The 16386-nt window shown below is 36.2% G+C and overlaps 1 protein-coding gene across 2 annotated transcripts in view; it reads left to right on the top strand.

Annotated features, from left to right (window-relative positions):
* LOC128988715 (uncharacterized) overlaps positions 1-15202 on the top strand; it is a 104673-nt gene extending 89471 nt beyond the window's left edge. For both annotated transcript variants that reach the window (XM_054410286.1, XM_054410288.1), the window contains exons 20-28: positions 341-373; positions 2848-4677; positions 7565-7591; positions 8196-8255; positions 11058-11096; positions 11776-11811; positions 13090-13194; positions 14537-14613; positions 15132-15202. In XM_054410286.1, the coding sequence (XP_054266261.1) occupies positions 341-373; positions 2848-4677; positions 7565-7591; positions 8196-8255; positions 11058-11096; positions 11776-11811; positions 13090-13194; positions 14537-14566 (2160 nt within the window). In that variant the 3' untranslated portion in view covers positions 14567-14613; positions 15132-15202. The remainder of the gene's footprint in view (positions 1-340; positions 374-2847; positions 4678-7564; positions 7592-8195; positions 8256-11057; positions 11097-11775; positions 11812-13089; positions 13195-14536; positions 14614-15131) is intronic.
* Positions 15203-16386: the final 1184 nt, after the last annotated feature.

Here is a 16386-nt window from a genome sequence, read left to right as displayed (position 1 = left end):
AAGTGCAATTTATGTCCAAAAAATATTTACTAGGCCTAATACTACATTTCAAGTTTTCAGTCACGAGTAGATTTATATGATACAGTAGATCCTTGATAGTTCAACATCGGCTGTGATGACGTGACAGGTTGGCAGCGGCCGATGACGGGTTTCTGAGGTAAAAAGTAGGGCCTTCTTAATGTTTTTATGCACACAAAAACTCAATTTGTATGCACACAAAAACTCGATACTTTGTGCAAACAATCAATCTATTAGGAATTTTTTTTTGTAGATTTATATTATATAGAAAATAAAAGTTTAACAGGTTTACAATTAATTACATTAATCTTTAATTTTACAGAATAAGGAAGAACATGGCGAAATAATTGCTACTGTGAGTATGTTCAAAATTTTTTTTATAGTTTTGATGAAAAGGTCATGTTAAGTTAAGTGGTGGATATACTCAACACCAATTCAGCGGCGTAACCAGGTTTGGAGCACCTTGGAGCAGAAATTGCTTAAGCAGTCCCTTAACTTTAACCCAGAACTTAACTTTGACCAGAAGTGCTTTAACAACAGTTTGTTTAATTTTGCTTCTTTTACGTAAAGTTTTGCCATCTATGCTTGCAATAAAATATGTTAATATTTATTGGTTAAATCAATTATTTATCACAAACGTTTATGGCCACAGCATCAACCTTTCTCTAAAATATGTAACAGATACATTGACTACATTAAAACCAAATATGGAGCTTAGACAAGTTTTTGACGGTTACCTAGAACATCCGCAAGGTGGAATAAAAAGTTTCCAAACGATTGAAAAGGGCGATGAAATTTACTTCTGTATTTCTCTTTGATGAAACTCTGACCCCAACCACAACGAAAGAAAACTCCTAGCCAACCCTAATAACTAGGATAGACTTATTTCCATGATAACAAGGAAGACGATATCATAAATCATATCTTGGAACAAGCATCTGGAGATGCGGACACATTGATAGGGACAACAAGCGCTGGTCATTGGCTAGCTTTAATGAGCATGTTGTCGTTTTTGGAGAGGATGTTGACTTATTATTATTATTATTAAGGGAAAGGGAGCTCATAACCGCGACCCACCGACACCTCGAGCTCGACTCTGATTGACTACCCCAGGTTCGGTGGTCCTACACGTCACACAGAATGATGACACCTCATGTCAGCAAAACAATCAGGCCATGCATTCCATGCCACGATCCAAAACAACCTAACGTGATGTAGCAATCGATGCACTCAATACTTTGTGACACTCAACAAAACCCCAAATAAATTGCAAGACAATGCTGGCAAGCGGAGTTGCGACACGATTGCCAATATTAACGGCAATACCCAATTCTGGGCTTTGGGCTGTTATCCATTATAACACTAATAAAAATACAATCAATAACTGCCTGACCGTAACACCAGTTCCAATTGAAAAATTCGCTATGTTTCGGTCTAGAAACCTTCAGCAATATACCAGCTTTCTTTTGAGTTATTGATTATTAAGATTGGAAGTATCTGAAGCACGCTGTTAAATCATGAATCAACAGTATAATAGTAACTATTTCAGGACTTATCTGCAATCTTAACTTATTTGAAGGTGTAAGACAGGATAAACTTGAATGAGTTTGCGAACCAGCATGATTGGACCATGGGAACAGGGTTTAAAAATATATATATATATATATACAAATATATTTGTTCAGGGTTTTATGGGGTTTTCTCATTTTTTACCCTTAAAATACAAAATGTATACATTTTTCTCCAGACCTTTTTAAAGAGATTAAAAAAACAAATAATTTAATATATCAAAGTGTTTTCGTACGGTGATTGGTTACGGATAAAATTCAAAAAAAATTTTTAATTTAAAATTCCCATGTTATTCTTATGGAGACTATTGTAAAATGTTGTAGTTGGCTTGTTTATGGATATATTTTTATCAAACTTGGCAGATTTATTTATTTCATACTAAGCTATTGTTATAGATTAAAGAGGTTCTGAATTCTGTTCCATTCCCAAACTAATATAGTTTAAGATATAGGTAAGCTACTTACTTCATTGCTCAGTTCAAGTATTAATACATACTAGTAAACACGTTGCTCGAAATCGAGCAATTGCAAAGAAGTAAAGTATAAGTTTTGTAGTTTTGTAATATGTATGATTGTAAATTAAAATAGTAAATATTTAAATTTAAATTGAAATTTAACAACAAATTTAAACAATTATGGTAACTCCAAGCCTGTGTGTCCTCCACTTGGATAACAGTTTCTATAGTTGCAAATAGGGTTTCAGCATATAGAGTTGTCAATTACAGAAGAAGTCCTTCTCGTATGAGGAACCAATTTTTTTAGATCGGTGATGCTACAGCTAGGTGGGTTCCAAATCAAAAGGTCATTGCATTACCACATTGCTAAGAACTGTTGGTTCAACATAATCAGTAAATGTACCCAATGCGGTTCATTGAATTGAGAAATAAATAACAGCAATTAAATTATAAAGCTGATCAAAATGTAAACAATTATGTTCTTCATAAGGATAACATGGGAACTTTAACAACCACTGGGCCAGAGCCCTAGGGACTTTTTCAAAAATGTAAGGTCAGTTTGCAAATCTACGCGACACGCTCTTTCCAATGAGACGTCAATGGATAAAATCGATTCAAATATGGCGGAGGAGTTCAACCGACAAAGTTTCATATAGCGTATTAAGATTCATTACTTCACACATATTCATTGCCGAATGCAGATGATTAGGCCTTAAGCAAGTGCAAAGCGTAAAAGTAGGTTTTATAATAATTATTCTCCTCTTTGAGAATCAAAAATAATCACTTTATAATGAAATGTATTGCAGGAAGAAGAGCCATGGACACCAACAGTTAGGCCAGAACCACCGCCACCAACAATTGTTCAACCACCGCCACCTACAATTGTTCGACCGCCGCCACCGACAATTTTTGAACCAACGCCACCGACAATTGTTGAACCACCGCCACCACCACCGACAATTGTTGAACCACCGCCACTGCCACCACCACCGACAATTGTTGAACCACCGCCACCGCCACCACCACCGACAATTGTTGAACCACCGCCACCGCCAATTGTTCGACCAATGCCACCCACAATTGTTCAACCGCCGCCACCGAGCGTGGTTCATCCGCCGCCGCCACCAACAATTGTTCAACCACCTCCACCGCCAATTGTTCGACCACCGCCACCTACAATTGTTCAACCGCCGCCTCCGACAATTGTTGAACCACCACCACCAACAGTGGTTCATCCAACAATTGTTCAACCTCCGCCACCAACAATTGTTCGACCACCGCCACCGCCAATTGTTCGACCGCCGCCACCAACAATTGTTGAACCACCACCACCAACAATAGTTCGACCACCGCCACCTACAATTGTTCAACCGCCACCACCGACAATTGTTCGACCACCGCCACCGACAATTGTTGACCCGCCACCACCGACAATTGTTCAACCACCACCACCGACAGTGGTTCATCCAACAATTGTTCAACCGCCGCCACCGACAATTGTTCAACCGCCGCCACCAACAATTGTTCGACCACCGCCACCGCCAATTGTTCAACCGCCGCCACCGCCAATTGTTCAACCGCCGCCACCAACAATTGTTCAACCACCACCACCAACAATAGTTCGACCACCGCCACCTACAATTGTTCAACCGCCACCACCAACAATTGTTCGACCACCGCCACCGACAATTGTTAAACCGCCACCACCAACAATTGTTCAACCACCGCCACCGACAATTGTTCAACCGCCACCACCGACAATTGTTCGACCGCAGCCACCGACAATTGTTGAACCACCGCCACCTACAATTGTTCAACCGCCACCACCGACAATTGTTCGACCACCGCCACCGACAATTGTTCAACCGCCACCACCGACAATTGTTCAACCACCGCCACCGACAATTGTTCAACCACCGCCACCGACAATTGTTCAACCGCCACCACCGACAATTGTTCGACCACCGCCACCGGCAATTGTTGAACCGCCACCACCGACAGTGGTTCATCCAACAATTGTTCAACCGCCGCCACCAACAATTGTTCGACCACCGCCACCGCCAATTGTTCGACCACCGCCACCGACAATTGTTCAACCGCCAGCACCGACAATTGTTCGACCACCGCCACCGACAATTGTTCGACCACAGCTACCGACAATTGTTGAACCACCGCCACCTACAATTGTTCAAACGCCACCACCGACAATTGTTCGTCCGCAGCCACCGACAATTGTTGAACCACCACCACCGACAATTGTTCAACCTTCCCCACCAACAATTGTTCAACCACCACCACCACCAGTGGTTCATCCACCACCACCGACAATCGTTCGACCGCCGCCACCGACAATTGTTCAACCGCCACCACCGACAGTGGTTCATCCACCGCCACCACCAACAATTGTTCAACCGCCACCACCAACAATTGTTCAACCGCCGCTCCCAACAATTGTTCGACCACCGCCACCAACAATTGTTCAACCGCCACCACCAACAATTGTTCAACCGCCGCTCCCAACAATTGTTCGACCACCGCCACCAACAATTGTTCGACCACCGCCACCAACAATTGTTCAACCGCCGCTACCAAGAGTGGTTCGTCCAACGCACCCGACAGTTGTTCAACCTCCAACAGTAAGTTAGCATAGCAAAATGTAGGAATTGGTTAACTTCGGAACTCGCTAACTCGGTCGAGTGTCGGAACTGGCTAACGCTGAAACTGGCTATCCTTCCCAGTCAGGAATTGGCTAACTCCAGAACCCGCTAACTCGATTTTGTCCCGCGGCGGAAGTCGCTAACCCGGCCGTGCCCACTGCACGGAGCGTTGCCAACCTTGTACGACGAAATAATCGTACACAGACGTATTTCAAAATGTCAGTGTCAATCTTTATTGTACTTGTTGTTGTTTTTTGTTATCAAATCCACTTTTAACAGCTACCTAGCTTAAAGTAGTTAAAAGGCAATAAAAATTGTTTTTTTTTGTATATAACTATACAACGTCCAATTAAATGTTGATGATTTCGATCTTAAAAATGCCAGTATTATAGGAAAATAACAGAATATGAAACATATTGTAAATATAGTAGTGCCAATTAAACCACTATGAAATTAAGCTAAATACACGTGAGTTCTCAAACACGGAAAACAAATTTAATCAAGATGTCGTTGTTAATGACTAATTTCATGTATATGTTATGTTCACTGATTAATATTTTCTGCTATAACTTATTTGTGAAGATTAAATATCACAGGTTTTAATATTTCATTTCATTTCAAACAATTTTTATTCTTTTAGTACATATTTACAGTACATTGAACAGTGTCGAAAAGTGATTCTTTATTATAACTTAAAACTGTTTTCTAACTCATTTCTACCATTTTTTACCATTATTTATACTATTGCAATAGAGATTCTCAACAAAACAAATAACAATCATAAATAAATTAAGAAAGCAGTAAAATAATCTAAACATCCAAAAGCCCTTAAAGTCCCAGAAGGTTTTTAATTAAACTCTGGGTCAAGAAATTCTTGTATATTATATAATGCTTTAGTTGTTATAAAATCATTAAGTTTCCTTTTTATATTCTTGGATTCGGCTCGTCTTAAGGTTAATGGTAATTTGGAAAAAAATTATGTACCAGCATAAGTAGGTAATATTGTTAAAGAATAGTAAATAAACAGTTATTAAAATGTGTACTAAAAAGAAACTGACTTTTATTTGACTTTGATGATTGGCAATTTAATAGTAGTAATAAACCAAAACCATTAATCACTAACCACCGTGACTAATTCATAACTAATTCATAGACTTAAAATTAAAGGCTCGTCGTTGAATCTTCCAACTTACATGTAAAAATTGCTCATATGTTACATTACAATTTATAGAATAGCTGTAAATCTAGGCCTAATAGTTAAAACCAAACATTGTAAACCTAGGCCTACTAGTAAAAGCTAGTAGCTTAATACTAAAATTCGTTGAATTTTTTAGAAAAAAATGTTCCATGTTTTAATAACAGTTTGTATATTGTGTAAACCTAAGCCCCACTAGTAAATAATAGGAGAAGATATAATATTATTCTTATATTAAAACGTGACAGGGATATTTTATTTCACGATTCTGAATCAACGACTAGACAGATTTTCCTGATTTTAGTGTTGAAAGAGATATAAATTATTTATATTTAAGTAATAAGACCATAGATAAAACTACCTTAGTAGATTTCTCATCTCATGGATCAGCTGAAGACAATTTTATTGTTAGTTCTGTCCGGTGCACCGTATGTAGAGGTCATGTTTTGTTTACAGTTTGTTTCTTGTTTTCAGTCATTTAAAACCTCGTTTAGCCAAAAAAAACGTTCTAACCATAACTAATAACTCGTCGCCTAGTTATATAACCAAACAGTAGAGAACAAATCATCAAATTAACTATAAAATAATAGAAATACAATTTTGTCGACACTAGCGATCAGTGTCATTGGAGATGAACTAGACACAAAAAACGAGTTTCAAAATTTACAATGAGATGTGATGTCTAATTGTGTTGGTTAGTCTATAATAGGACTACAATGGATTTTTCGCCCTAATAATAATCATAATAATAATAATAAAAATCATACATCTGAATATACATTTATTTAATCGACTACATTGCTCTTACTCCTAATTATTCGTAGGATACGACATTATTGTACCGAGACGATCGTAGGTACTACACTTTCGGCAATACTGGCCAACAATCTTCGTGCTTGGCTCCTATTGGACGGCATGCGAGGCTTCTGATTGGGAGTTAGCGAGTTTCTCCGAGGGACCGAGTTAGCGACTTCCGTACTAGGACAGAATTTGCTAACCCGGCTCTAGAGCGGGTTCCGGAATTAGCCCGTTCCGAAACCGAGCAAGTTAGTGAGTTCCTCTCATCGACCAAATTTGATGATAGGGCGTTTAACATGGGGTTAACGAGTTCCACAGATAGCCAATTCTGCAGACCCAGCATAGCTCAGTTTGACTGAAACTTTGTTTACTTTTTTGTTTTTTTTTTAATACTTTTTTAAGGTTTTCATACCTTATTGACAAGATATATACTAATAATACTAAAAATAATAATAGTATAAAAATAATACTAATAATGGATAATAATATTATATAATTGAAATAAAAACTTAATTATATGATATTTTTATAATATAAAGGGTAAATTGTAAATACATTATTTGGCATTTTTACCATGAAATTTACAGTAAATCCATCATAACTAATATTTTCTGTATGAAACATCTATCACTTAAAAAACCGAAAGTCCATCGTATTTTCAAGCATCCATGAATGAGTAAAAACATTAAGATCCCCTTTGTAAAAAGTTTGAATTTTCACATGGAACTATATCACAAAACTATGATTTAAACAAAAGCAAAATTTTAGATTACTAATCTGTAAAATCAGTAATCAACATATTATTTTAATAAGCATTATTGACATATTATTGCTAAGCCTTATTGTTAAGAATGTTTGTATTTTTATTTGCAGGATCCTTGTCCACCAGCAATACACGATGTAAGTTAATATTATAATCCACTTACATACAGAGTACATTTTAATTATTGATATGTACTATCATATGTAGGTAGGTAGTTTACTGGTTTTTAGAGGACCAGAATCAATTGTTTACTATTGAAAATATTGTTTGTAAACATGCTTTATCAACTGTAACATCAACTAAATTCAATGCATACTTTATACTGATGATAAACCCAGGTCTTAATATATAAATACAAATACAATTAAGTAAATACTCGTCCAGAGATTTAAAATCTGACAAATTCCTCTAAATGTAATATGAATGTATGGTTTAAACATGGAATTTTAAGATTTAACCCTATTGACATCGAAGTTTATTGATGATTTTTACTGAGTACTTTACAAAACAACTGACTAGCCCTTTTTGGCTTTTAAGATTTTCTGGGGTTGCTATTGAGGTTTGACTATTAGTAGACTTAGGATAGTTTTGAATGTAATAATAAAATGTAAATACATAGTACCGGTACCTAATTTTTGAATGATAAAGGGGGCATTTTATACTTAAGGGTTATTACTGTTACTTAACTGTTGAATGAAGTTTTTTATTTGTTTAATGTAATCATAAAAAAATACATCACAGGATCCATGCCAGTACATTGGAGCAACATCCAAAGGGAGTACCGATGAAGGCCGTAAGATTGTAAGTACAGTACAGGTTTATTAGTAAGTTTAATAATAATAGGTTAACGTCCTCAATCCAAGTCGTCTTTTAAAATATACATATTTTAAAAGATATTATTTTAAAAGACGACTTGGATTGAGGACGTATACAAGGTATTTAACCTATTATTATTATTATTATTCAATCCAGGAGGCAAACATGGATAGTAAGTTTACTTTTGATTTGTTGCCAATTAAGTAAGTTGTTTTCAAAAATAAATTCTAATTTTCTCCATAGCACAATTCCTATACAGTTTAAATTGTAATGTATGTTTTTTTTTTCAATATAATTAGAGTAATTTTTATTTAGTGTTTATCAACACCTTTACGTTTTTTTGTTTGGGAATGGTCCAAACCATGGTCTTGTTACCATCTAATGTAGAATATAGCATAGCATCATTGAAAACCGAATGACAAACAAATGACTACTGGATCCAATACCTTCAGATTTAAAGGTGAATACTATAATCAATCACTTGGCTAGCCGAATTATTTCCTGTGTAAAGACATTCTAACCAAACAATGCTGACATATAGCCTATAAATATTGACTTTACCGTGAGTGCTTGTTATCTCAACAAATCATAGATGATACTAGGGGAAACCCGTCGAAATCGACGGTTATTTTCAAGGCTTACGTTAATTCATATAACTGCGATGAATTGGGTTAGATATACATATTTTGAGCATTTAACATTGTTCAAAGAGTAATAAGTGTAAAAAAATAACAATATTGCGTTAGTTGCCAAATTTGGTTGTTCATTGAATGATTAAAATATTTCCTATCCTGTACGTCATCGGAGTTATTATTAGTATGTTATATGGTATCTCTTCCTTTGGTAGAACCTTTAAATAGTATTTAAATCGTATTGGTGGATCTTGTAGTTAAACACTTCCGCGACTTCATCAGTGTTTGAGAAAAAATATATGTTTGTTGAGAAGACACGTTCTAACTTCAAAGGGAGGTATATCCGTTACAGTGTAAGTTTGATTTTCCTTCGTCACGTCGCGTCTGTTCATATCGTACTTCTGTGCGAATGAATGAACCCTCTAGCATAGTTTTGATAAATTGACTATGGGGTTACTGATAAAGCTGGAATTCCTTGACATGGGGGATGTCAGTTAGTTGTCTCGGCCTTATCAATAACATAAAGTTGTCAATATAATCTCTCTACGGAATGTTAGGTGTAGTGGAATACATGAAGTAACGTTGGCTTTTATTCTTGAACTGTTAGGGGCCTCCTAGTTCATATGATCTTGGCGGCTTCATTGGCAACAAATAATGCAAATGACATAGCAATAAAACATTTCCCAAAACCAAAAATAGTGTAAAATGGCTGTTACGTATATATATTGACGTTTACATATTGTTAATCAACGTATATCATAAATACCTTAATCCTTTAATACGTTTTTTTATGGCGACCATTCATAGTAGGTAAGCCAAGGATGAATGGAGATGAGTTTACGATGAGTGGCACGATCTTGAAGTCTTGTTAGTGACTAAGGCAGACATTCCTTACATACAGCTGTTAATTAATAGCCCATACAGCGAATGGCAACCAAGGGACCTACAGTTTATTTTTTTTTTGCATTGGTATTTATGAATTGGTATAATTATCAGGATAGCACTGCGGGTAGTCGTAGTACTCACTCGTGTGGACGTTAATCCACACCAGGGAGTATCGCATCCACAGTGCATTCTTATAAATATCCACAATTCGTGACTTCCTAGTAGCTGGATTACAGGACGACGCCACCCGTCCCAGTCAAAGGATTATGTGATCTAGTTTAAAAGGAATACCGGTATGACCTTTCTGTCATGACAGTAGCTGCTTAAATAGTATTTTCTCTTTGTACCATATTTTACAGCCAAAATGTCGTGTTATTTTCAATAATGTTACTAATTTAGTGCGCCAAAGTCCGTAATATAGGCAGGTGCAAATAATTTGTCAAGATAGGTACCATTTTAGGCAATGTTTCTAAGTTTGGATTTTATTAGACACAATAAGAGCAGATATTTCTACATAAATATTTGATATTTTGTAGAATAATATGATAAAATGTAGGCAATAGTGGCGAAAAAGGCACACACCAACCCGTACAATAGATATAAGATATTTCAATAAGAAATAATATAAGAATTGCTGTGATAAAAGGATTTTCCACTGATTTCGTAATGGAACGTTATATTGCAAAACATAGCATGATAAAGAAGAAAATCAATTTTAAAATCAGAAAATAACATTGCAAATACTTATTTGGTAGAATTCAACTCCCAATAAATATGTGTTGTTTGAAATACAATTTAAAAATGAACAGCTGTTTCATTAAATTAAAAGTATTATTCTCATGGCCAAAATGTAAACAACTCTGTGGAGGGATCTTTAAAGGCTTCTGGGGCAGAGTCCTAAGGGATTTTGTTTAGTTTTTCTTTTGATAACTCATCTACAGACCAAGACCTTTCTTTGTACTTCTCTACCAAGTTTCTACGCCCAACCGTTCTCTCAAATTAGTTGGGTCAAAGTTTCCAATCAAATCTTTAGATTCCCTTATGTTAATCTTATGGGAGAAACTCCAACTTTGATGGCCTGTGGGGCAAAGCCCGAGGATTTTTACTACATGAATTGGTGAAAGGGGGTGTCTACACAAAAAATATTTTATTTTGACACGTCGTTTGTAAAAATCCGTCCATTATTAACGGAGGAGTAGTGTTTTGTAGAAATCGCCTTCACGTATTATATATAAGGATTAAGAAAATAATTTTCTTCATTTTTTTACAGAATGAGCTTAAAGAACTTGGAGTTATCTGTAAGCCAAATGTAAGTTTTCAACAAATAAGCAGTTTCTTAAAAGATTGTTAAGTCTAGCTTTTAAGATAGAGAGTCCTTACCACTGTATAATCCAGCTATTCAAATGTGTAAAAAATCCCCCATACATTAGACAATTCGGTCAACCATTGATGAGCAATTAAATTGCAGGCAATCATATAGCCGGTCGAAACGTATTTTGGACTCCAGCAACCAGTCAGACGATATCATGTGGCAATCAAATCAAGGGTTTGTTGATCAGTGTGAAAATGGAGCTTGAATTCACAGAAAAATAAAACATTTAAATATCAATTAGCAGCTGTTTTAAATACAGCAAAAAAGGAAACTGTCAAGATTATAATACTACACCAGATAATGCCAGTCAGACATCAGCGCATGTGTGGGGAGAATATCACTCGAGATGATTGCTCGGTCCCACACACCTGGCAATCGTGTCACCCAGCAATCTCCGAATCGCCGGCAATTCGGTGTATTGACAGGGAAAATTGAGCAATCAAGGATGTCAAAATTGCAGGCAATCCAATTGAAACACCCCAATCAGGTGATATTTAGGCAAAACAGTCACTGGCAATGTAATTGCTCATCGACAAATCTAGTCTTTTGTAGGATGGTGGACTTAAAGATTAACTCAGAGTAAATCATACACTGTTAATTTTGATATTTTTTGCAGCCCAACCCTTGTGAGCCTAGAGATAAGGGGAAACCTGTAAGTTGATTTCAAGCTAATATTCTGTTATCTTTGCACTGTTATTTAGTTGTATGTTACGATAATAGTTCAAGTAATACATTCAAAGATTCTTAAACAAAAAACACACAATTTATTGGAGGTGTAAATTACGATGAGTCATATGATAGATAAACATATTAAAGTAGACCCCCCCCCCTTGACCAATTTCGCATTATCCGCCCTTGATCGTAAAATATTACAGTTTGTTTTAACCGACCTTGCTTTGAGAACAGTTTGGTATTACCACCACTTTCTAGGAATCTCAGCATTTCTGCTCCCATACTTGGTGATGGTAACCCAACGATGTAAAGAACTACTGAGTTGCTTATATTGTTGTGGTAACCTTACGCTTATAATATCTCCACAGGATGTGACTAAGATTAAGTTACTTTGTATTCATCCCAGAAAAATTTGTTTCTGACAACAGCCGCTATTTTTTTAATATAATCTAAAATTATCTTATCGTTAGAGTAAACAAACAAGCAACTTGTAGGGAGGGCAGGGGTGGGTTAAGGACTCCAGGGTCAAGATAGTTTATAGTTTAATTAGGCTGTAAATAAATATACTGTCTTGTAACAAAATGGCTGTGTGTATCTTTAATTTTGACAAAGGATTCTGTACTGTATTAAAACAGATTTTGAAAGCATCAATTAATATTACAGTACTTAAAGTATTAAAATTAGAATTTTTATTGACTTGCCAACAACTAATTTATTCCACTAAAAGTATTTGACTTAACCGTGTCTTGTGTTTATGACTTTTCTATCAATACGAAAAAAGGAGACAAGTGTAGTTTATTTTATAAATAATCCAAATACGACTTCAAAATAATGATTAAATATTTCCAAGTGAATAGCACTTCATTTTGTTTTATCTTTTTCGGGATTACACATTTTAACCGACCTTTTGATTGAGTTATCCGACCTAGGTCTGGTCTCATTGGGGTCGGTTATGAGGGTACCTACTGTATTCTATAATTTGACTAATTATTATTAAACCTGCAACACTAACAACAATGTTGCTAGTGATGTACTTAAGAGATAACTGCAGAGCCGGCTTGAAAGATAACTGAAAAGTAGCGAGCATAGATCTTCTATCTATTCAGGGGGCAATTGTATGATTATGAGGGGTGGGCTTTGTTAAACCACTTTATTTGAAATACAAACGTGTTGTACTTGAAGAATGCACCAGTAACGTGAGTGACTAAATAACTAAGCTCTTTACTGCTTATTGCCTATATGTATTGCCATTTTTTAGGGATATGTGGAGTTCCTAGTGTCCAGTTTTGACAAAATAGAGGACGGAGCTTTTGAGGAAGTGTTTACTACGAGAAAACAACTCCACGAACTACAGATAAGCATCGTAAGTTATAGTTTTTATTTTATAGTGGACAACAACTTCATAATCTTATGCAAACTTTATATTTCCAATTATAAGTTTTATGTGTGTACAAATACCAATTCTGAAACATGTGGACGGTAAAAAAACAGACTGTTCAATAGAAAGTTTTTTAAGAGGTTGACGGCCTTTTTTAACCTTGCATTTGCCCGTCCACATAGACTTAAGATCTGAGCGAGGAACGTATCCAGCAAGACAAGGGGTGAGCCGGTACAGTACAAAGGTGAACTGTACTGATAAAATGTTTGTGGCAGTGATCAGGGTCCGACCCCACAACATCACTGCCTTGGGCCAGAAGTCTGTGACGCTACCTATTCACAAATGATAAAAAAATTATTTTTCACCACACTATGATGTTTTTAGCACTTTTATGTTTTACATAATGTTAATTGGTGGCTGAAAGTTACGTTTTGCTGGCCATGCCAGCTGTCATCGTCATTTGGAGACCGAGCAGGTTTTTACATCCCTAGGGCCACAAAATCAGCTGCCCACTTACTTTCTTAAAACATTAATGCATATTCATATTAGATACACAGGCAGTAACCATAATATTGCAATAAAACTGTTTTATTATCACCGGTTGCCTAGCAACTTTTTATTTTATTTTGCTGATGCCTCAAATTATTTCTTCACATAACCTAAAAAGTTGTAGTTGTGTTGACTATCAGTGTGCTTTATTATTGTGGTGAATAGTGGTAATAGGGTATAGCGTGAAAAAATAGCGTTCCTACCACTGGCTGAAATGGTTTTGCAGCTCTCGATCGATTTAAGTTCTCGACTTCGTCTCGAACCAGCAAAACCTAATTTTCGACCCTAGGTACGAAATATACTATCATTGACTGATGCCGGTACAGTATTGTGTTTTTCATTTCTAGCCAACACATGAACTGTATAGATAAGATGCCTATTTTGTGTTGGTTTTTACTGAATGAGATTCAAGATTTACCACCTGGAGGGAATTTATACACAAATTAATGGTGGGATTTTGAGTTTCTCATTATCAAATCACTAGTTCTCAAATACATTTAACCATTTCTTAAATATAATTTACTGCTCTTAAATTAAATATATGCCTTCTCAAATACAACTGACTGTTCTCAACTTCGTTTGATGTTTTCTAAAATATATTTGATCTCAAATACAATTGATATGTTCTGAAATAAACCTAACTGTTCCTCAAATAACATTGGAAAAGGTGTAATGTATTTGAAGTTACCCGAGGCAGGTAATCTACCCGCCAACTCGTCTTGTGAACCTAGCTTTTTTTTATTAAGAATTATTTCTCTTCCATGCTAATTTTTCACAGGATGCAATGAGAGCCATTGAAGAATGCTGATCAAGTTTGGCAGGACCAGAAGTAATGACTGAGCTGAAGGCTATTTGGTAACTACATTCTATGATTATTTACTCCGTACCTGTGAAAGATCTTTTAGGGAATTGTGTAAAAAAGCAAGTGTTGGTTTAATCTATTTGCAACTATATTGGGGACTCACAACACACAATTGTACCAACTGACTTCATTGTAAGAAAAGAACTGATGTTGTCGGCAAGTTAGAAGGCATTGTCAACCAATGTCCCAGGGACAAATTTATGTATCTTAAATCTATGACAAAAGAACTGGATTTAATCAAGGCCCCACTAGAAAATCAGACCATGCTGCAGTGCGGGCAGCGCAAAACTACGTCACAGTGGTGGATAGTTGTACTAAATTCTTACCAATCTGACGAACTGCCAGCTTATTTACCTAAAACATATGGGATATGGCAGTGAATCTAGCAATGAATCTATCCACTAGTGTGACGTCATATGGATCCTGCAGCATAGCTTTTTTTCTAATGGGGCCTTGATTTAATCAACTGAAATGAGTAAAAACAAATACATACTTTACTACATTTTTTCAGGTGGAGGTGTGAAACGTCATGGCAAGTCAAGGAAAATGTTAAAAAATTAAAAAATTCCAAGTCAAGACAAAAATGTCTTTTCTTTATTTGTTATACATCAGCCCTTCCCACAGTATATGTGATGTGGAAAGCAAATAGGAACCTCTTGTCAGGGATTTTAGATTTTGAGTTTTATATATATATATTTGAATTCCTTATGAAATTCCGAATCACTTGGTGCAAGTCCCATGCATCTACGATTTCTTTTGTTAACACGTTTGCTACTGCAATAGTACGAAATTTTGCATTCACATGGACCAGCGACGCACATATGCGACGGCCGGTTTCCACCCATAGACTGCCGTCGCATATATGCGACGGATAGTCACATTAAAATAGACTGCCGTCGCATATTTGCGTCAGGGTTCTAGTGTTATTAAAATGCTTATATCTTTATAACGGTCTATTTGAAGCCACTGAATTCCTTGCAGTGGTCTACAGAGATGCCTGACGCACTACTGCGTCGCTTGGTCTGTGGATATGATGATTGGTGACGTCTAATGATAGTTGGAAAAACTTGCCTTTACTTTTCTGCATCACTGTATGTATGTATGCAGTATGTATGCTGCATTATCCTATGTAGCTTTTATATTTGTTCAGTTATAAACTGTTCTTTAATATTCTGTTTTATTTACTTACTTCCACCTCAAAACAAAAACAAAAATGAGCATGAGACGTTTGGTCTATTTCAAGAAAACTACGATAGTTTTCACTATTGTCTTCGCTGTAGACCGGGCGTCGCAAATATGCGACATTACAAAAGGTTTTAAAAAATACAAAAAAATAAGAATAAATTATTTACAAACACGATTGTAGCGTATTACAATGTAAATGATCACTGTTTTACAGGTTTTCGCCCGTGATCTGTGTGTACTGTTATCCAAGTGACAGCCGGTCCATGCGTAAGATTCAAATGTATACCTCGGTCTGAGGCAATGACCGCGGCGTCGCATATATGCGACGCTCAGTAGCGAACGTGTTAAAGTCATAGGACTTTGAAATTTTGTTATGGAAAAGGGTCATTTTGAGAAAAACCATTTTAAAATTTTCAAATACGCATAAAAAGTTTTTTTTAGCGAATTTCCCTATAGGGAAGTAGCTATTACCGTAGGTGGCACGGTAAGACCTAGACCCGGGACCGATTTACTTTTTCATTTCGATGTCCCCAGAGGCCAAAAACACCATTCGTTCAAATTTTTATATATGTATATATATA

The sequence above is a fragment of the Macrosteles quadrilineatus genome, unplaced genomic scaffold (genome assembly GCF_028750875.1).
Source record: "Macrosteles quadrilineatus isolate MER2022 unplaced genomic scaffold, UCM_ALF_1.0 Scaffold_3__2_contigs__length_128488019, whole genome shotgun sequence".
NCBI lineage: Eukaryota > Metazoa > Arthropoda > Insecta > Hemiptera > Cicadellidae > Macrosteles > Macrosteles quadrilineatus.
This window is presented reverse-complemented; position numbering and strand designations above follow the sequence as displayed.